The sequence below is a fragment of the Urocampus carinirostris genome, unplaced genomic scaffold (assembly GCF_059441175.1).
Source record: "Urocampus carinirostris isolate Australia breed hairy pipefish unplaced genomic scaffold, RoL_Ucar_1.0 HiC_scaffold_21, whole genome shotgun sequence".
NCBI classification, from domain to species: Eukaryota; Metazoa; Chordata; class Actinopteri; order Syngnathiformes; family Syngnathidae; genus Urocampus; species Urocampus carinirostris.
In genome coordinates, this window is record NW_028283128.1 from 182,667 (window position 1) to 205,980 (window position 23,314).

At 40.2% G+C, this 23,314-nt stretch overlaps 1 protein-coding gene, 1 long non-coding RNA gene and 2 pseudogenes across 3 annotated transcripts in view; 2 read left to right on the plus strand and 2 right to left on the minus strand.

Moving 5' to 3' along the window:
• LOC148345879 (uncharacterized) overlaps positions 1-8,140 on the minus strand; it is a 21,356-nt gene extending 13,216 nt beyond the window's left edge. Inside the window, exon 1 of the long non-coding RNA XR_015848388.1 lies at positions 7,765-8,140. This is a non-coding gene — a long non-coding RNA (uncharacterized LOC148345879). The remainder of the gene's footprint in view (positions 1-7,764) is intronic.
• On the minus strand, positions 4,937-5,021 carry LOC148345881 (U2 spliceosomal RNA; annotated as a pseudogene).
• On the plus strand, positions 5,649-5,765 carry LOC148345882 (U2 spliceosomal RNA; annotated as a pseudogene).
• On the plus strand, positions 7,757-22,533 carry LOC148345883 (uncharacterized). Of its 2 annotated transcripts, XM_088325756.1 has the most exons (3): positions 7,757-8,001; positions 11,283-11,356; positions 20,036-22,533. In XM_088325756.1, exon 3 carries the CDS (start codon positions 20,170-20,172, stop codon positions 21,250-21,252), a length of 1,083 nt encoding a protein of 360 aa, XP_088181882.1. In that variant the 5' UTR covers positions 7,757-8,001; positions 11,283-11,356; positions 20,036-20,169; the 3' UTR covers positions 21,253-22,533. The 2 variants fall into 2 exon arrangements, with proteins under 2 accessions (XP_088181882.1, XP_088181881.1); XM_088325755.1 differs by lacking the exon at positions 11,283-11,356.
• Positions 22,534-23,314: the final 781 nt, after the last annotated feature.

The window sequence follows — 23,314 nt, forward strand, 5'->3', positions numbered from 1 at the left end:
CAAGCCCCCGCACAGGACTTACTGTTGCACGCTTTTGCACAATAGCAATAAGGGCCCTGTGGTTTTGTAAAGTGTGACATTCTTGTGTTTCCAAATCAAACTTCTTCAAAAAATCCCAAATAAAGAGATGTGTTGGTGGCAAGTTAAATGAAACTGGAATCAAACGATTGTTTGGTACAAGCTTTAGCTTCCGCAAATATGAGCCCATCCAAAACCGGGTCATTGCTTGACTTTTCGGGTTGTTGGGTGGGCCCACAGCGTTTTGGAAGTGGAGAGAGACATATTTGCTTCCCAGGAAAAGCTGGAGGTCAGGCACTCCTTTCCCCCCTTTTTCCTTTTCATTGTATCTCTTTTTATCCTTTCCCGCTTTGAGCCCCAGACAAAGCGAAAGATGGCTCGGTCCAGTTGTAACAGCACGTTTCTTTTAGGCATAAAAACTAAACTGATTGACATAAGCATTGGGAGGATGATCGCTTTGAGGATTAGGACCTTCCCCTCTATTGTCAGTTTTCTTAGTGACCATAAAACAAGTCTTTGCTTAACTTTCCTTGTCACGTCATCCCAGTTGGTCTCGCCTCCTCCATCCGCATTGAATTTTATCCCTAGGATTTTCTGGTCTGTCTTTAACACCGTCAGCGGCAGTCCTGCCTTTTCTGTCTCTTTCCACATTCCATAAAACTTCACTTGTGATTTTTCTCTATTTAGCCTTGACCCAGACGCCCTCCCAAACAGGTCAGTCAAGTCAAGGGCTCTTCCAACAGATGCGCGGTCAGTACATAAAATATTAAAATCATCCATGTACAAAACACACTTGGTAATTTGTCCCCCACTTCCTGGGATATTGATCCCTTCGACAAATCTATCTTTTCTTAACATTTGTGCCAAAGGTTCAATGCAAAGAACATAGAGAAGGGGAGACATAGGGCAACCTTGACGTACACCGCAGTTGATCTCGATTGCTTCCGATAAATTCCCGTTAATCATGAATTTGCTGTAGATGTCTCGGTATAGCAGTCCTACCCACTTGATGTATTTTTGGGGAAAACCACATTTTTGCAATACCCTGAAGAGGTATTGGTGCGAGACTCGATCAAAGGCTTTTTCAAAGTCTAGGTTAAGGACCGCTAGTCGCATGTTTCTGTCTCTCGCATAACAAATGGTGTCACGGATCAGCATGAGACTGTCGCTGATCTTCCTTCCCACAATGGCACAGGTTTGGTCTGGATCAACCAAGTCTCCCAAGACTACAGACATTTGTGTTGCTAGAAGCTTGCTGAAAATTTTACAGTCCACGTTTAAAAGCGTTATGGGTCGCCAGTTTTTTAAGTCAATTTTGTCTCCTTTTTTGTGCAATAGAGTAACTATCCCTATTCTGAAACTGTCTGGCATATGGTCTCGACTGGAAAATTCGTTAAAAACAGTAAACAGATTTGGTGCTAAAATATCCCAAAAAGTCCGGTAAAATTCGAGGTTGAGTCCGTCCTCCCCGGGTGATTTGCCTTTTTTCATAGGCTTTATGCAATCATTCAGTTGGTCTTGGGTAAAGTCCGATGTTAAAAAGGGGTCTTGACGCACTGATCTTGAAATATAATCTAATACATGCCCCATTTCATTCTCATGTGTTTCTTTCTTTTCAAATAATTTTTTGTAGTAGTCTTCGACCAATCTGGTTATTTCACTACTTTCCTTTGTTATTTGCCCGTTTTCGTTTTGAAGTTTAAAAAGCCCCTCATTTTTGCTCATAATTTAAAAAAAAAAATAGCGTGTACATTTTTCCCCTTCTTCTATTTCTCTTTCTCTGCTTCTTATTATGATGCCTTTGCTCTTTATTTCCGCCAAAGCGTTTAGTTCTTGTTTGGTCTCTTTGATTTCATCATTAAAGTCCATCCCCTTTTCTGTTAGGATGAAATAGCGTTGGAGTCTTCTTTGTAGTCCCGACATGCGTTTCATCTCTTTAAGTTTCTTGTTTTTCCCTGCATTTTTAAAAAAGGTCTGTGTTCGTTTCCTTGTCATTTCCCACCATTGTGCTCGTGAATCATACGAGTCTTGAAGGGCCTGCCAGTCTTTGTACAGCTCCCTGTATTGTGCGGCTAGAGCCTCATCCTCCAGCAGGGAGCAGTTTAACTTCCACAAACCCTTCCCAACAGTCATACCTGAAGGAAATGAGAAAGAGCAGGACAGTAGCAAGTGATCCGAAAAAAAAACTGGAATTAATCTTGCATCACTCTGTGCTAAACCCCTTGTAAATATGTAGTCTATTCGAGAGGCTCTGGCATTGTCACTACTGAACCAGGTGAAGCCCTCCTCTCCTGGATGTATGGATTTGAAACAGTCCACCAGTTTAAATGTCCGGCACATGTCTTGTAATAAAGTTGATGTTTTATCTACTATAAACTCCTCATCGGTCCTCTTTCTATCCTTCCTACTTAGGATGCAATTAAAATCTCCTCCCACGATTAGTGGTTGATGGCCTAGCATATGCGACTGAATGTCCTCTAAAAGTTCGTACCTGAGTTGTCTGTCGGCATGGCCGTATATGTTAATGAGGTTAAAATCATTCCCTATATAAGAAAGTCTTGCTAAGATTGCGCGTCCGTCTCTCATCACAGTACTCCCCTTTATGATGAGTTGAGGGTGGTTTATTAAAATGGCTACCCCATCGTTACGGTTTTTATTCGAGCCACTCCATAATGACGGATATGGCCAAATCTCTTCCCACTGTTTATAATTTTTTAGAAAGGGGATGCAGCAGTCCTGTAGTAAAAACACATCTGTTCTGATAGTTTTTAAGAACGATAAAACACTGTGAGCCTTAACCTTTGATCTCACACTTCTCACATTGATAGTAGAGAATGTAATGTTCATAATTGTTGTTAAAGTATTTAAACTAGTTAGACAAAACCGGGGGATCTGAGTCCATTCTTTGGTGATCATCGAGATCATCGAGAGTGTCACCTGTGTCAGACACATCACTTAAGAGTAGTACCTCATTTTGAGACTCACCGGGGAAAACTCTGGAACCCTCTGACTCTCTTTCTGTGGTTCCAGGTCTTCCCCTTTTTTCTGGGTTAGGGGGTGAGCCAGAGGACCTATCAAGGGGTCTCTTACTTCCCTGCCCACAAAGGGTCAGATTTTTTCCCTCCCCGACTTCCTCCGTCTCAACTTCATACAGTTCCCTTGTGGGCTTATTCACCGGCAATCGGCTTTCTTCTAAATCTTTTCTCTTTGTTTCTGTTTTTTTCACCACTCCCAATTTTGTCTTACTTTTACCCCTCTTTCCAGTGCCCGTATGGGTTTTTGGAGAGTCGTTCGCCTTTTCGATTTGTTTGTCTTCTCCAAATCCCGGCAATGGCGTAGCAAACAAATTTGCTAATTTGGACTCTCTTCCAGGCCCTTCCTGATTAATATGTGTTTTTGGAGTGGCAGTTGCCTTTTCTATTTGTTTGTCATGTCCAAATTCAGGTATTTTATGAGAAATCGAATTAGAATTTCCAGGTTCTTCCTGATTCAAATTTGATCCTCTGGTCTCTCCTCCAGGGGTTTTGGTAGGGACATCTGTTTTTTCAATTTGTTTGTCTTGTCCAATTTCTTTGTGCATTTCTTGATCAAATTCATTGGGTATTTCCATAACTTTATTCATTTTGTTCATCTTCATTGGGTATTTCTATAACTTTATTCATTTCTTGTTCATTTTCATTTTGTATTTCCATGACTTTATTAATTTCATTGTCTTTGTTATCTTTATTCATTTCATTGTCTTTGTGACATTTATTCATTTCATTATCTATGTTGTCTGACATCATTTCATTGTCTTTGTTGTCTTTGTTAACTGCCTTCCTAGCTTTCAATTTGTTAGCAAACGAATTCGGGCAGTTTCTATAGAGATGATTCGTTTCTCCACAGAGATTGCATTTTCTGCTATTGATACATTCCTCAAAGGAATGTCCAATTGTTCTGCACTTTCCACAAAAAATTCGATCACATACCTCAGCCAGATGCCCATGCTCACCACATTTGCGACAGAGTTTCGGTTGCCCTTGATAGTGGATAAAGCCACGGTTTTCCCCCAGGAATATAGTCGACGGGAGTTGTTTCAGTCCCTGAAAGCCCTGAGGATCTTGCCGTAAGTGGACGGGTACCCTCCAGGCACCAGTCCAATAGCCTTTCTCATCCCTCACCTTCATAGCCTGGCCTTTTACTGAGCAGTATCTACTCAACCAATAACAGACGTCATCAGCACTGATTATTTCACTAAACATTCTAACAATGACAATCTTGTTAGCATTATCAGTCAGCTTCTCCACTGTAAATCCAGAAAACTGGGACCTCACTCCCTCAAAGCGATTCCAAAACTCTTGATAAAGAGCCGCCGTTTCAAAACTCACATCAAAGCCCTTGCCAGAAGGCATTTTTATGACAGCATGTACCTCCTCCTTTTTAAACTTCAGAATCTTTTCAACAAACTTGTTAATAAAATCCAGCCTTGACATTCCCTCCGAAATTGCCACAACATCTTTGAGCAAGAATCTTACGCAGTTACGTCTCCGCCCGCCGGTATAATGCCCGGCCATGGCAGGACTCGGCTGCTTTACTTCTAACTATGTTAAAATGGCTAGAATTGTAAAATTAATAATTAACAATACTCTTAAAACCGACGCCAATGACAGTATAAACGCATAGAACGAGCAGTGCTAACCTGATGCGTCTACCATCATGCCCTGCCGGTGTCCACGTACATCGACTACAACTTTCGCAATTCAGATGGGGGTTTTGGGGTTTTTAAGGGTTATTGTTCTATCTTCGTTATTCATTATCCATTATCCGTTATCAGTCAGTTCATAATACGCTACAAAGCCTAGGAGCCGGGACACTTACTTTCAGCCAAAAGGCCAAGCTAAGGTCCTAGCCCTAAAGCCTTGCTGCGATCATTGCGAATGCACCGTTCCAGGAGGTACTGCAATACCAGGCCGATGCGTGGAGTGGACAGAGCAAGCTCTTATTCCATCTCCACTGAACACAAAGTTCACAGTTCAAAAATGCTGCTGGAAAATTGAAATTCCCTGCGGGGATAAATAAAGTATCTATCTATCTATCTATCTATCTATCTATCTACTAGCGTGTTGGTACCTTTAAAAGGCACGGTTTGGGATGAAAGTTATATTATTATTATTGAAGCTTTGAAAACTCTTTCGGTGTACCGTCTTTCTCCGTAAATATGTGTAACCATGTATAATATGTATTTGCAACTGTATACTTTTGTAATGTATTTATTTTAGAGATTTATCCTGTTATGTGTTCTATGGGCAAATCAAAAAGAAGGGGCGGAGCAAACGCGGGGTGATGGGAATTGGGGTAAAGCTGAGTTACCGGTAGATCTGTCTGTTGTCGCAGCGGACAATAGTGGATATATATTTTTCCCACCCTTAACTTTGGAAATATACATTTTGATTCCTTAGATTACTTTCAACAGGACCCGGACTTTACAAGTCTGCATCATACGTTAATTACGGCTATCACTTTCCATTTATGGTGCCAACTATTGTTCTAGAATTGTGTACTATCCATGAAGTTAGTGACTAAACAGTATTGGCTAAGGCTAAGCCGTCCTCATCTTTGATGCCAGGTCCTTAGCTTGGCCTGCTAGGACCTTAACTTGGCCGCTTGGCCTTTTGATTTTTGCATTCCGGAGATGGAATAAGAGCTTGCTCTGTCCACTCCACGCATCGGCCCGGTATTGCAGTACCTCCGGGAACGGTGCATTCGCAATGATCGCAGCAAGGCTTTAGGGCTAGGACCTTAGCTTGGCCTTTTGGCTGAGAGTAAGTGTCCCGGCTCTTAGGCTTTGTAGCGTATTATGAACTGACCGAAAACGGATAATGGATAATGAATAACGAAGATAGAACAATAACCCTTAAAAACCCCAAAACCCCACAATCATGGAACTTACAGACTGATCTGGGTTAAACTTGTGATTGTGTTACAAGTAATAATGCGGGCGCACGCTGCTTATACATGGGTGCGGCTTGTGTAAGTGCAAAAGTGGCAAATCCGCCAAAAAGTTGTGGGTGCGGCTTATAATCAGGTGCGCTCTATAGTCCGGGATTTACGGTGTATATATATATACATGTGTAAATATATATATTTTTTTTCAGGAAATACTTGGATACACAATGGACACTCAACTAATAGACACCACAGAGCATGCTAAGCCACGCACACCGTAGTATGGTATCCATGTGTCACAAATGGAGAAAATGCCGCCGCCGAAACATCAACAGAAAGCAACTCTTTAGTCGATATTCCTCATTGCATAATCTGAAGAGAAATTATATGGCTATGGTAATTTATCTCAAAAGTCAGTAGATAAGGGTATCAAGTATTATAGGCAGAGTGTTATTCATGGCATCAAACTCTCCAGAGACGCTAACCTTGTAAGGGTGGATGCAAATTGTTGGCTATCGATGAGGAAGTTAGAAGCCCCGTACCAACAACGCATAGAAATAGATTCACATTTGTGAAAGATAGTCGTATTTAGATGATATACAATGAGTGATCCAGTCTATCAAATGTTTGTCTTTTATCAGCATATTTGGTATTGGAGTAATCTAAACGTAATGGAAAGTAATCCAGTTACATGACTGCAATATTATAGTATTCTGGTTATGTTACTAAAAACATTTTTCAAAAGGTAACTAGTATCTGTATTACATTTTGAGTAATCCCCCCAAACCTGTCTATGCTACAATATGCGCTACCTCTTACCGCCTTACTAAAGAGCCAAGCAATGCAAAGACTCAATAAGATGACAGACTCCCTAAACATTTACGGTTAACATAAGTTTTGCAGTCATCCCTTAACTCCATGTCGAAAAACGGTTGCAAAAATCAGTATGCTGTTGTCATGGGAGGTGATGTTTCCAAGAGTACATGACTGCAAGCTGCACTGTCCAACATAAACTGCACTGTCCTGCACCTTCAGTGTCAGTCCCGGAAATCACGTGATACATTACAAAATAAAATTGCAGGGTCACCGTCAGAGTAGCGCCTATTGCACAAGAAATCACGTGATATATTCCGAAATAAAATCGCAAGGGCAATTTCGGCGAAGTCATATCATGTCTATTTGTACAGCCCTTAATCACAGAAAGTCTCAAATAGTTTTACAGACTACCTTTACACCATCCTCTGAATTTAACCATATCGGCTGCAATCTAGATAAAGTTGTTGAACTGGAGAAAGAAAAAATGTCTTTCTGTACCATAACTGCCAAAACTCCACTGTCAGTATCTGACCAAAGATAGTAAAAAAAGGCCTAACTCTTTTACTTGGTGTCATCATTTGACGGGCTTTGGACCCTGGCCTGCTGCCTTTCTTACTGAAAATTCATGGAAAAGTGTAAATATAAGTTGATACATTATAACCCAAGCTCAAAAAAGATTAAAATAAATTATTTCATCAGGGCCCATTGAATGGGTACCGAGACATATGACAGAGCTCAACAATTTTTCAATTTAATCTTGAATCATTTAAAAAACATTTTTAAAATGAAAAAAAAAAAAGTTTATTTGTTCTGCGCGTGCGAGCTTCAGACAGTAAAAAAACAGTTACGATCCCGAAAAGTGCATCCTTGAGTCCTATGCGTAATTTCAAAATCATTCTAATATTTACAAAAACATCACAATTTTCATAAGAGGATGATTTATAAAATATACCAAAATTAAAAGCTATTTTGTGAAGCAAAAATAGTTTTGTAGACTCCGCCCACCTTCTTTGTCCTTCCGAGTCAAGCTCAGGTTGTTTTCGGCTCCGTGGCGTTCCGCTCCAGCCGTATATTACGTTTGTCTCGTTCAAAGTCTAGCGATACCTTCAAACTCGACTGAAATGTACTGCAGGGGGAAAGGACATTTTAAAGGGGAGCTTCAAGAAGAGACCGAGCGAAAACATCGACGGCCGGACCAAGTTAGCATTAGCAAGCAACTACAAGTTGTGTTGAAAGGAGCAGGTTGGTCCTTTTACTTTTAACAACATCTTTGGCGTCTTCTTTTCTACTCCCAATGTGATTTTACAATATTTCATCCAAATTGAGCTATATAGCTTTATATCATGGATCACCAACGTTCCTCCAGATGAGAGCTACTTTTGTGACGTACTAGTGCAAAGGGCACCTAGTTTGATATGAATTTATGTAAAAACGTATCATGTCATTACTGTGTTGGTACTATGTTATTACCAAGTTGTTATTCAAAGTAGGGTTCAATAGACTCAAGTCAACCACTAAAACACATTTGACTAGAAAATAGCAAAGACCTAGTGTAACCGCGGTATACCTGTCCCACCAAAGATCCACATTCACGCAAGACTGGATGATGAGGCTTTTATTACAGTTGCTGCAATGAGAGACACAAGATATCCACAACATGTGGTTAGCACCTCCGCTGGCTTTCAACATGTTTGCAGCGCGCTGTAGACTGCTAACAATCTCCGCGTTCCGGTTGGCTAAACTAAACCTTGCCCCATACCAGCATGTGGCACTGTTGGACTCGTCATTGCAGGACTGCCTACCTCACATTTGCACAAATATTTTCTTGGACTTGGCTTAAACGTGTCCAGCTACGATTCTTCTTTTGTTGGGTTTGTCCATATTTGGTCTTCCCAAACCTTATTGTCCTGAATTTCCATCATCTTCAAATTTATCTCTTAATTCAGTGTTGCTAACTCCTGTTGGTGGTTCTTTGTTAAACTCTTTCCTCTATGGTCTTCTACTCCGTTTTCATACTTCAAGTAGAATTTCAGAATCGATTTAACTTTTTGAAACTCAAGTCTGGCTGCCATCATTTAGTTCATTTAATTCAGTTCATGACCATGGGTGAGGGTAGGAACATAGAGTGACTGGTAAATACAGTGCATCCGGAAAGTATTCACAGCGCTTCACTTTTTCCACATTTTGTTATGTTACAGCCTCATTCCAAATTGTATTAATTTAATCTCTTATCTCAAAATTCTACAAAAAATACTCCATTATGACAGTGTGAAAAAGTTTTTTTTTACTCTTTTTGAATTTATTAAAAATAGAAAACTAAGAAATCACATTCACATAAGTATTCACAGCCTTTGCTTGATACTTTGTTGATCCACCTTTGGCAGCAAATACAACCTCAAGTCTTTTATAATATGATCCCACAAGTTTAGCACACCTATCTTTAGGCAGTTTTGCCCATTCTTCTTTGCAATAAGTCTCAAGCTCAATCAGGTTGGATGGGAGACGTTTGTGCACAGCCATTTTCAGATCTCTCCAGAGATGTTCGATCGGATTCAAGTCTGGACTCTGGCTGGGCCACTCCAGGACATTCACGGAGTGGTTCTGAAGCTAATCTTTTGAGATCTTGGCTGTGTGCTTTGGGTCGTTGTCCTGCTGAAAAATGAACCTTCGCCCCAGCCTGAGGTCAAGAGCGCTCTGGAGCAGGTTTTCATCCAGGATATCTCTATATATTGCTGCATTCATTTTTCCTTCTATTCTGACTAGTCTGCCAGTTCCTGCTGCTAAAAAACATCCCCACAGCATGATGCTGCCACCACCATGCTTCGCTGTAGGGATGGTATTGGCCAGGTGATGAGCGGTGCCTGGTTTCCTCCGCCTGGCATTCACACCAAAGAGTTCAATCTTTGTCTCAACAGACCAGAGAATTTTGTCTCTCATGGTCTGAGAGTCATTCAGGTGCTTTTTGGAAAATTCCAGATGGGCTTCCATGTTCCTTTTACTAAGGAGTGGCTTTCGTCTGGCCACTCTACCATACAGGCCTGATTGGTGGATTGCTGCAGAGATGGTTGCCCTTCTGGAAGACTCTCCTCTCTTCACAGAGGAACGCTAGAGCTCTGACAGAGTGACCATCGGGTTCTTGGTCACCTCCCTGACTAAGGCCCTTCTTCCCCGATCGCTCAGTTTAGAAGGCTGGCCAGCTCTAGGAAGAGTCCTGGTGGTTCCAAATGTCTTCCATTTTCGAATAATGGAGGCCACTGTGCTCATTGGGACCTTCAAAGCAGCAGAAATGTTTCTGTATCCTTCCCCAGATTTGTGCCTCAAGACAATCCTGTCTTGCAGGTCTACAGACAGTTCTTTTGACTTCATGCTTGGTGTTTGTGCTCTGACATGCACACTCAACTTAGGGACCTTATATAGACAGGTGTGTGCCTTTCCAAATCATGTCCAATCAACTGAATATACTGGAGGTGGACTCCAATTAAGCTGTAGAAAGATCTCAAGGATGATCAGTGGAAAAAAGATGCACCTGAGCTCAATTTTGAGCTTCATGGCAAGGGCTCTGAATACTTATGTAAATGTGATTTCTTAGTTTTCTATTTTTAATAAAATCAAAAAAAGTAAAAAAAAAAAAAAAACGTTTTCACACTGTCATAATGGAGTATTCTGTGTAAAATTTTGAGATAAGAGATTAAACTAATACAATTTGGAATGAGGCTGTAACATAACAAAATGTGGAAAATGTGAAGCGCTGTGAATACTTTCCGGATGCACTGTAGATAGATAGAGATAGATACTTTATCCATCTCCGAAGGTAAATCGAGAGCTTTGCCTTTCAGCTCAGGTCCTTCTTAACCACGACAGACTGGTACTGGCACCGGTTATACAGGGACCTCAAACCTCATAAGACTGTCTGGTTCGCCATACTTCAGAAGAACCCCCAGCAGATGTAAAGAGGTCAGGACCTCTGCTTCTGTTCCAGGAAGGATATTTGTGGTCCCCATATCCTTTCAAATTTTTCAGTTTTGTCTTTTATGATGTACCGAATTTTCTCTACGTGTAGCGTGTCTGTCAGTTCCGTCAGCCATCTTCTCCTTGTGGGCACCTCTTTTCCTTTACAACACAATAATATGAGTTTTTTTGCTGTAACGATTCTGTAGGAAATGAGCTGTTGTTGCACCACTGTTAATGCATAGGATACTTTTGATATTCCAAAGATTATCATATGCGGTTCAGGTTCTATCTGCCTGCCGAATATTCTTAAGAAAAGATTAAAAATATCAACCCAAAAAATGTATTACAAAGTGCGAAGCTGTGCAACAGGTCGGCCTCGATAGACTCACATTTCTCACACATGGGAGACATTTCAGGAAAGATACTATGTAGTCTTACTTTGGGCGTAATGAATTCTGTGGGCAACCTTAAATTGAATTAGACGGTGCCTAGCATTTAAGGAGCAGATTTGAATATGTTCCAGGCTGGCTAGACATGTTTGGCTCAGAAATACCTTGCAATTTGTCACATAGGAAAGTCATTGAATGGTCACCTGCGCTAGACAGCCATCCAATTGATCAGGGTTTGCATTTTTGGATCCAGTCAGGTATGTATTCAGATTCAGGAATCGGTGAGTCCATGGTAGGTCATATTTTTCCTGAAGTTGTTCAAATGATGCAAAGAGCCCTCTATGAAAAGGTCCCCATTTCCTTCCAACTGTTAAAAAAGCCATCCATATTAGAGTTGGGAAAATAATGGATTCGATGCAATAGGTAAAATAAAAAAAAACTATCTTCCTATTTGCTTCCATATCTTTTTTGTGTTTATATAATTGGATTTTGCCCAAAGGTATATTTACCAATCTCCACAAGAGAGAGTATAACTGCTCCAATCGCATAGGGCTGACAGTCTTCCCTCTTCATCCTCAGCCAGCAGGACGACATTGAAGTGTCATCCAGCCATGCTGAGTCCGAGCAAAGGCCTGCTGCAGTAACCCATGAATTTGGACAAAGCAAGTCCGCCATCCATCTTAGATTACATAGATGATCTTTTTTAATCCTACGTGATTTAGGATTATAAATGTATAATGTATAATAGGATAGTTGCATCTAATTTTATGAATAAGCTTTTACTGATGATATTGGTATGTTCTGTAGGAGATATGAGAATCAAGGAAGATTATCTTAATTGCATTAACTCCACCTAATTACGAGATTGGCTAATTACGAGTTTTCCAAAATTTTATACGGTTTTTAAGTTTCTCCATTAAGGGAGTAAAGTTTGTGTCAAACAAAGCTTAATATTTTTGGGTGATCACAATCCCTAAATATGAAAAAAATTCCACAGTTAACTTAAAGGGGAATCGTCTTATCAAACCTTCATCAGTAACTTATTGGCTTGATCTCACTCTTAGTCAAATTAATTGTATAAACTAATAATGTTACAAACAAATCAATTCTATCCATCTACCATGGTCATATCCCTCAAGAGGGGTGACTGACAGCAAGACACACACATACAATAACAAAGAAAATAAAAGGGAAATAAATAGCAAAAAAAAAAACCACACAAAATATTTTGGACCATGACCAACCCAATTGCCCAAACAAGTTCCAATTGCCCAAACAAGTTAGGCATCTCGGCACCCAAGTTGGTCATGCTTTCGTCCCGCCAGATGAAATGGAACACCAGAAAGCGGCCATGACACTCGGGTCAGGGTGACACAACACACAGTTTTGTTCAACAGCAGGGCCCGACAGCTTTCACTAGTTTACCCCTGCCACATCATACGGGTGCCCTGCCCATCCTTAAGAACGCGTCCACAATCCCACTATCCTTTCACAACACCTCTCCACTCCTTTCTATCACCAACAAGAGCTCTAGCTTCCATTATATTTAGACCTCTTTCCTGAAGTGCACTCATAACACCATCCATCCACGTCAATCGCGTCCTTCCTCTTGGTCTCCTTCCATTTACTTCTGCTCTGTAGATCTTCTTCAACATTCGCTCCTTATCCGTCCTCTCCATATGTCCAAACCAACCGAGTCTCTCCTATCAACACGCTTGCTCAGTTCCACGACTAATCCAGTTCTGTCTCTCACAATTTCATTTCTCAGTCTATCCAATCTTGTCACTCCTAACATAGTCCTCAAACACTTCATCTCAAAAACATTCATCTTCCTTCTTAAATCTGCGTTCAGGCTCCAAGTCTCTGCACTATACAAGACAGTCGGCACAATCACACTCTCATACAGTCCCCTCTTAACATCCATACTCATACTCTTGTTGTTCATCACTCTCCTCAGAGCACCCAAAACCTTGCTTCCTTGATTCACTCTGTGCAATACCTCGCACTCCATTCCACCTACTGCAGCCACATCACAACCCAAGTACCTAAAGCTTTGAACTTCTTCCAGCACCTGTCCATGCAACCTGATTTCTAACGTCATGCCCACTCCATCACTTGAACACTTCATCACCTTACTCTTCCCAACATTGACACATAACTTACGCCTATCACATACTCTTCCAAACTCCGTTACCAACCTTCTCAATGTTTCCTCGGAATCAGCCATAAGCGCTGTGTCATCTGCAAACAACAACTGACTTACCTGCCTCACTGTTCCACTGTTGTCCATCATGTCTACACCTCTGCCAAATACTCTTGCATTCACCTCTCTCACCACACCATCCATGTACACATTAAACAGCCATGGTGACATCACACACCCCTGTCTCACACCAGTCAACACAGGGAACCACTCACTTGTCTCACTCTCTACTCTTACACATGCTCTGCTGTTCATATAAAAACTCTTCAATGCTTCCAAGAAATTTCCACCCACTCCATACATCACCAGCACTTGCCACAACACCTCTCTATCAACTCTGTCATACACCTTTTCCAAGTCCATGAAAGCCAAATAAACATCCTTACCTTTTGCAAAATATTTCTCACACACCTGTCGTACTGCAAACACCTGATCCACACATCCTCTTTCTTTCCGGAAACCACTCTGCTCCTCCATCACCACCTCATTCGTTCTTTCTCTCACTCTCTTAATCAAGACTCTTCCATACAGTTTACCCGGCACAGACAACAAACTGATAATTGCTACATTCATACTTATAACCTTTACCCTTATACAATGGCACCACACATGCACTACACCAATCAACAGGAACCACACCACTTAAAAAGCATACATTCAACAAGCGTACTAACCAGTCAATCATAGCTGTGCCACCTTTTTTCAGGCATTCAGCAGAACAACCATCCAACCCAGGTGCCTTCCCCCCTTTCATTTCTTTCACTGCCTCTTGCACCTCCCATGTTTCCACAGGCTTCACATTTAAATCACCCAACACGGGCATTCTCTCCATACCACCGATTGCCTCGACTCTCACTTCTCTCCCATCCTCCACATTTAGCAACTCCTCAAAATACTCTGCCCATCTCATCCTGACTGCACTACGCTAACCAGCAATCTACCATCCTTATCTTTCACTTTCTCTTCCTTTCCAGACTCACTGTTTCTTACTCTTTTCACTTCTTTCCAGAACACTTTTCTCCTTTCCTCAAAGTTCACTCCTATCTTTCGACACCATTCATCATTTGCTTTCCTTTTCGCTGCTTCCACTGCCACTTTTACCAAACTTTTCTTCACCTTATATCTTTCATACGCACCGCCACTCTTATCTTGCAGCCACTCCTCAAAGGCACGTCTCTTTTCTGTCACATTCTCTGATACCTCATCATTCCACCATTCACTTCCTTTCCTAATACCTCGACCAACTCTTCTCATTCCACACACCTCTTTTGCACTCCTCAACACTGCCTCTTTAAAACACTTCCATTCAATTTCCACACTCTCCATTTCTCTTCTACTAACTCGTTCATACTCTTCCTTTATCCTCTCTTTAAACTCTTTCCTTTTCTGCCTTATTCAACTCTCACATTTTCACCTCTTTTCTCACACTCTTCTTATAACTAGCCCTCCACGATCCATCTATTCTCAGTTTTCCTTCCACATAAAAATGATCAGACATACCACTCATTTCACCTCTGTAAACATGCACATCCAACAATCTACTTAACATCCCTTTCTTAACCACTACATAATCCATCAGTGCTCTGTCCACCAACTTTCCACTATCCACTCTGACAAAGGTATACTTATTCACGTCCCTCTTTTTAAACAATGTATTTCCAATCACCAACTCATTTTCCACACATAACTCAATCAATTTCTTCCCACTCTCTTTTCTTCCTGGTACTCCATATACACCAATCACATTTTCAACCGTTTCATCACCCACTCTAGAATTCAGGTCACCTAGTATTACCACTTTCCACCCTTCTTTCGCACTTGCCACACAAGTCCTTCCAGAACTCCTCTCCTCAGCGCTTCTCTCTGAACCAGGTCCATATACACTTATAAACATCCATACTTCTACACCCCACTTCAACCTCACCCACATCAATCTGGAAGATATCTCTTTCCACTCCATCAGTTTTTCCTTTGCTTTCTCTTTTACAAGCACAGCCACTCCTTCTCTAGCATGTCCACCTGCAACTCCAGACCTTCTACCATACATACCTCCAAGCTGTAATTCACCCTTTCCTTTCATCTTTGTTTCACTCAAAGCTAACACATCAACCTTCCTTTTAGTCATCATCTTTCCGATATCCTCTTTCTTCCACTCAGTCGCTTTACTTCCACATCCTCTCACATTTAATGACGCTATAACTGGGGTTTGTGAGACCTTTCGGTCACCCAGCCCCCTTTCTTTGCCTTGCTGTCTCTTAGGGAGTAGAGATAGAGAAGAGAGGATCCCCAGTCCCCTCGCTCCCTCCACTTTAGTCGCCTCTTACGACACACAGCGGACCATGGTGGGAGAATTCTCTTACCTCTCACAAGGCAAAATCAATTAGTTCCAAAATATGTGGGATTGTAGTTTCTGGTCGGGTTACATACAGAAGAATGTCATCTGTGTACAAGGGAAAACCTTTTCTGTATTAAGTATTTTCTGTGTTAAGCCATGTATGGCAGGGTCTTCTCTAATTGTTGGTGCGAGGGGCTCCAGAGCTAAAGCAAACCACTAAGGGCTCAATACACATCCCTGTTTGCAACCCCTACCTAGCATGAACAACGTTGTCTGATTGGTCACTATCCTGGCAGAGGGATTGCTGAAGAATAGCCTAATCCAAGCGATGAACCCGTCTCCAATCCCAAATTTTCCCAAAACTGAAAATAAGTAAGAAAATTCTACCTGGTCGAAAACATTTTACACATCTAGGCTCATCACAAGGTCTTCCCCAAAGCCTCTGGGGGTGCATGACATTAAAAAGGCGTCTATTTTTGGGATAAAACCTGATTGGTCTGGGTGCACCATTTTGCTCTTACAGACAATAAGCCGCCTTGCCAAGGTTTTAAGCTTGAATCTTCTGATCCGTATTTAAAAGGGAAATTGGCCTATTCGTCTCTATCCTTCTTGGGGATCAAGGTGATAATGGCTTCATTCAAGGTGGGTGGTAGGGTGCTATCTTTCATAGCTTTGTTATACATTTTATGCAGGTAGGGAGCCAAAGTTCTACTAAATTGTTTATACAACTCATTACTCAGACCATCAGGGCCAGGGCCTTATCCATTTTTAAGTGATTTAATACAGTAGAATCCATGATGTCTGCACACGTATTTTTTTGCATCCAGTCTCTCCCTATCAGACTGGTCAAGCTCTGGTAAACTACATGAACCTAAAAATGTTTGCATTACTCCTGGCTTCTGCAGTACTCTAAGAAGAGTACAGCCTTTTGGAGAAACTTTTGAATTCTCTATAAATATCTTCATGTTGAGTGTGGAGAACACCGAAGTCAGATCTTATTTTGTGTATAGTTTGGTACTTTCCAATTTGGATAATTGTCCTGCTAGCAATTTTTCTGGTTTATCACCAAATTGAAAATATTTTTGTTTCACATGCAGAAAAGCTCTACTTATTTGGTCAGATAATAAATGGTTAAGTTTAATTTTAAGGCTCAAATCCAGTTATATTTTTTAGTTGATGGGTTTTGAGCGCTATCCAAATCTAATCGTCTTATTTCTTCTTCCAGCTCTGTTTTTTTCCTGTTGTGTTTTTTTGGCACTGAATTGATATGATACTATGCACCCTCTCAAAAAAGCCTTAAAAGTCTCCCATAATAACACGGACGAGATGTCATCCTTATCGTTAGTATTGAAAAACAAGGCAATATTCCCTTCCAAGCATTCACACAACTTTTTGTTGTCAAGTAGCTGAGGGTTAAACCTCCAATTATATTGTGGTGTAGTAATTTTATCCATTTTCAAAGTAAAGGAGACAGGTCCATGGTCAGATATTATGGTATTATGATATTTAGGATTAGAGTCATATGGTAGCAGTTTTCCATCCACCAAGACATGGTCAATTTGGCTATACATATTGTAGACCCTTCAGTGAAAGGAATACTCTCGGCCTTTTGGATTAAGTAATTCCAGAGGTCTACTATTTTCATGTTATCAATGTATGTTTTCATCAGGTTACCAGATTTCGATGAGGTTACTTTTTGAACGTTTGCTTTATCCAAAAGGGTCTCAAAAACAAAATTGAGCTCAGATCCAATTATTAGGTTGGTGCTTGAAATATTTGGTATTAAACTTAAAACTTTCCTAAAAAATTCAGTGTCATCATAATTTGACCCAAAAATATTCAATAGTGTTAAATGGACAGAATGCAATTCTCCCTGGACCATCACGTAGCGTCCATTCTTGTCTGATTTTGTTGATAAATGTTTAAAAGCCACTCCATTTCAAATCAAGATTGCTGTTCCTTTAGCTCTGAATGAGAATTTTGAGTGGCATATTTGACTTCTCGCCTATATCTCAATTTCCCATGCTCATCGTTTATCAAATATAGCTCCTGCAGTTCTCTTATACCTAGCCACTCCTTTGCACATCCGTTCTCCTCTGCACTATTGTATTCCAGTGTTATTGTTATTGTATAGTGACTTGTTTACTGCCCATTTTGCACATCTGGTTAGCTGCTCCTCTTGCACTCTTTGCACTACTGTATAATAATAATAATAATAATTTTCTTTGTATTGTCATTCTTTGTAAAGAACGAAATGTCCTGACCCGTTGTAGCTATAATTATTTAGCATATTATTAGTACTTCAATACTCTAACGCAGTACAACATTTATTTATATCTGTACATTCAAGGAAACTGTGCGGGTCAGATGTATCAACATTTTCTTATGTATACACGTGTACAAGAATGACAATAAAGTATATCTGAATCTGCAGGAATATTATATCCGCCTGTAGGTTTTTCAATGTTGGTGTTATGAGTGCACTGCAGGAAAGAGGTCTAAATCTAGTGAAAGCTAGACCTATTGTTGGTGATAGGAATGAGTGGGTTGTTTGGGCGCGTTCTAAGTGTATGATGTGGCAGGGGTAAACCAGTGAAAGCTGTCGGGCCCTGCTGTTGAACAAAAGAGTGTGTTGTGTCACCCTGACCCGAGTGACATGGCCGCTTTCTTGTGTCCCGTTTCATCTGGAGGGACGAAAGCATGACCAACTTAGGTGCCGAGGTGCCTAACTTGTTTGGGCATTTGGATTGGCTATGGTCCAAAAATTGTATGTGGGTTTTTTTTTTTGATATTTTTTCCCTTTTATTTTCTTTGTTGTTGTATGTGTTTGTCTTGCTGTCGGTCACCCCTCTTGAGGCATATGACCAAGGTAGATAGATAGGTTTTTCAAATGGGAAAGCACCTTACCTCTTTTTGTTTGATTGTTGATACCATTGACATTCCATGAACAAAACAAGACTTATCCTGCATCAACGAATTGAAGAAAGGTTATTGATATCCGGGTTCTATGGCCCACCCTATATGGACTGAACATTAAGTAGCGCTCTATTCCACCCCATACCCCTTTAAGACCTAAGCTAAGAAATAGAAAACAAAATAAATACAAAGAACCTGAAAAAACATGATTGGCAGAATCTTAATCATTGCTTCCTATAGAAACCTGTCTTTAACCCTATCGCTTAGGGGGAGACTCCCAGTACAAATGAAAAGTTTGTCATTAAAGATAAATGAAAAATCTTATGGTTCAGGCCCACCTTCCCATAAACCACAGGCTCTTATTAATCCTTTTGTATAATAACTAAGCATTCTCAACCCCTCACTGCACACAAAGTCACGTGCAGTGTTTCAAGACGGGCATAGCCACAAAAAGAAAAAGATACATAAATATATATCTAAATATATATAGTCATCATTAATGCCAAATATGTATGTGCATGTATGTATGTTTATATATTATATATATACATGCACAAACATATACACACACAAGCTGCATCAGAATTTAAAAAGGAGGTAGTCAACTTGACAGAGAGCCCATGTGCATGTCTTTTCTCAATGTTCGAAGTCTTACTTACGCCACACTGAGTCTGTTGAAAACGATGGGGAGAGAAACAACAGGAAATAAATCCTGTCAATTAAACATATTTATCCAGTTGGAAAGTGTTGGTCATAGAATATTGGGCTGCTTCTGCTTACTTAAAGAGGTAAGTATGATCCCCATGCTCCACCCGAAGCAACGCAGGGTGGACGAGGTAACATTTAATCTTCCTCTGGTACGGTCGGGATTTCACCTCTCTAAAGGAGGTGCGTTGCTTGGAAGTATATTGGCTGTCATCTGTTAAAAAACGGACCTACACTCCGTGACATGAATTGTGTAGCATTTTGTCCACCCGCCTCTAGGTACTTCTCGTCGATATTGGTCACCCTCAAGTTGAATCTCCTTCCACGGTCCTCAGCGTCAACACCGTGCTCGCGCAGTGTTTTATTTTCCGGCATTAAGCACCTCACAGGTTGCCTCCAAAGACGCTATCTTTTCGCTGTAAGAGTTAAGCCCTTTCTCGAGGTGCTTGATGCGCTTCTCGTGATCCACTTGGTTATGCCTTTTGGATTGAATGCAAACATTGAGAGGGCTTTCATAGAATCGTCTTTCTTGTCATTGATAACAAAGTAGTGTACATGACAACACAGTTCTGCCTGGCACTCCAATTAAACATGAAATAAGACTTTTGGGAGGAAAAAAACCAAAACACCATATTCCTGTAAAGCGTTTTATAGTCATTTAAATTATTTTTGCAAATATGCCTGAAGGATTTTTGTTGTGATGCATTTGCTGTTAAAAAATACATTTTTCTTGTGTGTAGAGATTTTACAAAACCTTTTGTGTCTTGTGTCCTGCAGACATCAGTTAAGAGCATCTTCTTCCTTGGCAACAGGAGACAAAGTTGTCTGGCATCAAAAAAGAGGAAAATGAGATTTTAGAGACAGTTGACGTCAAAAAGGAGGATGAAGTTTTGGAGTTTGATCATGATGAAATGGAAGAGGACAAATTTGAGCCTATTGTAATTAAAAAGGAGGAAGATTTGAGAGAGTTTCCTGTGATTGAGGCCTGTTTAACCCCGAAACAAGAAGACGGAAATGAAAAGAACAAGGAGAAAATGTCTCAAGGCACAATCTCCTGTCAACATGTTACAACTGTTGATGACAATACATCAAACTCAGCAAAAAATATTAGCAACAAACAGTCAGAAGGTGATAATACTTATCACAAATTTTTGCACTGTGGGAAAACATTTCGATCCAAATCTTATTTGAATTCACATGTCATTTTACATGCGGGTGACAAATATTTTGCCTGCTCAGTTTGTGGTCTAAACTTTACCCGCAAATCACACTTACTAATTCACGTCAGAACCCACACAGGTGAAAAACCTTTTGCCTGCTCAGTTTGCGGTCAAAGATTCAGCCGGAAATCAGACTTAAAAATCCACACAAGAACCCACACTGGTGAAAAACCCTTTCTATGCTCAGTTTGTGGTCAAAAATTCAGCCTGAAATCCAACTTAAAAATCCACACGAGAACCCACACTGGTGAAAAACCCTTTGCTTGCTCAGTATGTGGTAAAAAATTCACCCACAAATCCCACTTAAAAAGGCACACAAGAACACACACTGGTGAAAAACCTTTTGCCTGCTCAGTTTGCAGTAAAACATTTTCAGATGGTGGGGATTTAATGAGACACACAAGAAGCCACACTGGTGAAAAATCATTTGCCTGTTTAGTATGTGGTCAAAATTTCACAGAGAGTGAGAGCTTAAAAAGACACGCAAGAATCCATACTGGTGAGAAACCCTTTGCATGCTCAGTTTGTGGTCAAACATTTACCCAGAGAGGTACCTTAAAAATCCACACAACAATCCACACCAGTGAAAAACATTATATTTGCTCTGTTTGCGGTCAAAGATTCCGCCATAAAGGAAGCTTGAAAAGACACCTAAAAACCCACTGTGATAAGAAACAATATTCTTGTTCAGTTTGTGGTCAAACAATCTCTACTCAAGTCAAAGTTCAGGATCACAAGTGTGTTGGTGAGAACAGCAGTCATCTCTCTGTTTGATATGAGCTCATTGTTTGCATTTAAAAAAACACTGAATTAATTCATTTGTCTACTCTTGACTTGAGTGATATGTATAAACTCAGCCCTTTTTATTGTTGTTCTCGTTATGAAAATGTTTTTTTTTTTAAATGCACAAGTCTTGCAGCTTGTTTCCTTTTTCGATTCATTAAATGAAACTAAATGATGAATATCAATACAGTAATTACTATGATATAGTATACATTTCCTGTTGACTTAAACTAGTTAGCCTCTTTACAGGGTGGTTGTGTCACCCTGACCCGAGTGACATGGCCGCTTTCTTGTGGAAAAATAATTATTCCAGGTTAACTGAATTAGCGCATCTTGATCTAGTCTGGCTTTATAGGTTGCACGTTTGCCAAGTCAGGGTGAAAAGAAGCAGCTATCTCAAGCCACCTTTATATCTCATCTCATCTCATTAGCTGCACCGCTTATCCTCAGTAGGGTCGCGGGGCCACCTTTATATAGTTGGGATAAATGTATGTTGCGAAAAATGCACTGACACCTCAAATACAAACCCCTGGATGCATTTTAGAATCACGCATCTGAAAATGGAAAAGTGTACCCCATGGTCTTTTCCAGTCGCTGAACATCAATTCCTGATAGTGAGGATGAATTCAAACAAGATAAGAATTATATCCCTGTTTAATCCCTCATATATATCTTGGTTCAATCCCTTGTATGGGTTTTGTGCAATACCCCCTCCCCCGTTTAAAAAAAATCTCATTCTCATTGTATGACTTTACCATTTATAAATATATCTTTAATCAAAGCATACTTATACTAGGATTTCATTATTTGCATCACATGTAAGCATATTTGAAATGTGAATTTGTTGGTGGATATTTTTTGTACATTGTTCTATAGACGAGTTGTTTTTTTTTCTACAGAATGCGATTTTCAGTGATTCAAAAACGTCATAAATTTAGATTTGATCAATAATCAAAGCATCTTAAGTTAATTCCAAGTGTCCAAAGTTTTAAGGAGACAAGAGATGAACTATCTTTTCCCATCAGCCCTTGTTGGGTTTCTATTTCACTGATCTCATCCTCTTTTTTTGTATTGATCTGACTGCATTTGATTTGGTCTCGTTAAACTGTGATTCTGTCATTTATGTTTTTATTTTTTGCAATTTGTAAATAACGTATGGTGTCTGCTGTGTGATTGTCATGAAAGTATTCAGACTTGAGTCATTATGTCGCTGTCTCATCAACAAATAGAAACCATTTCTTTACTTTTATTTACAATAAATAGTTGCTTTCATCACTGTCTTGTCTTTTTTTCTTAGATTGAACTGTAATATTGTCATTTAAGTTTTTGTGATCATCTTGTGAAATAACGATAAGAAACATCAACCCTGCGTGTGGCAACCAAGTCATTACAAACATGTCCAAAACCTGATATCCGGTAACACTAGTTCTTCAAATGCTAATGAAGTGACCACTGCACTATTTGAAGGGTTGCACAGCTCACACACGTTAGTTGTTTTTTTCAACAACTATTACATGAGATTTCTTGTCTTTTTAAAAGAGTATCTTTTGTGACATAATACTAACATTTTATGGATTTTTTTTAGTTGGTTGCACAATACATAATTGTATTTAATCACGTTTTTAGTGGAAGTATGCTGTTGGCAAAGATATTGACTAAGACCCAATCCCATTCCTCTCACTTGGCCCTGAGAACCCTCCAGTGAGGTCCCTCCATAGGGAAGTCCCCTCAGTGAGTGGAGTTCAAAGTGAAGATTGTCCCATAAGAAATTGGACGGGACTTGCAAGGTTCCACCCCAGTCCAGTTGATGGCCGTAACACGAATTGGCTGGTTACAAAAAAAAATCTTCCTCAGCCCATCCCGATTTGGGAATATCTGCTCCAATTTGCAAAAGCAAGGTCACAATAATTGAATAAATATGAACATTCTTGTACCAGTGAAGCTTTTGGGATTGCGTCATCCGGACAAGGCCAAGCTGATTGAAAAGGTGTCACGAAAATGGGAGAAGAGGACGAAGAATCTTCAACCGGCGTGGCCACAAGGGGGTACGTTT

Bases quoted from the DNA above. Each gene is read 5' to 3' on its own strand.
- LOC148345883 (XM_088325756.1), top strand. From the start codon at position 20,170: ATGGAAGAGGACAAATTTGAGCCTATTGTAATTAAAAAGGAGGAAGAT.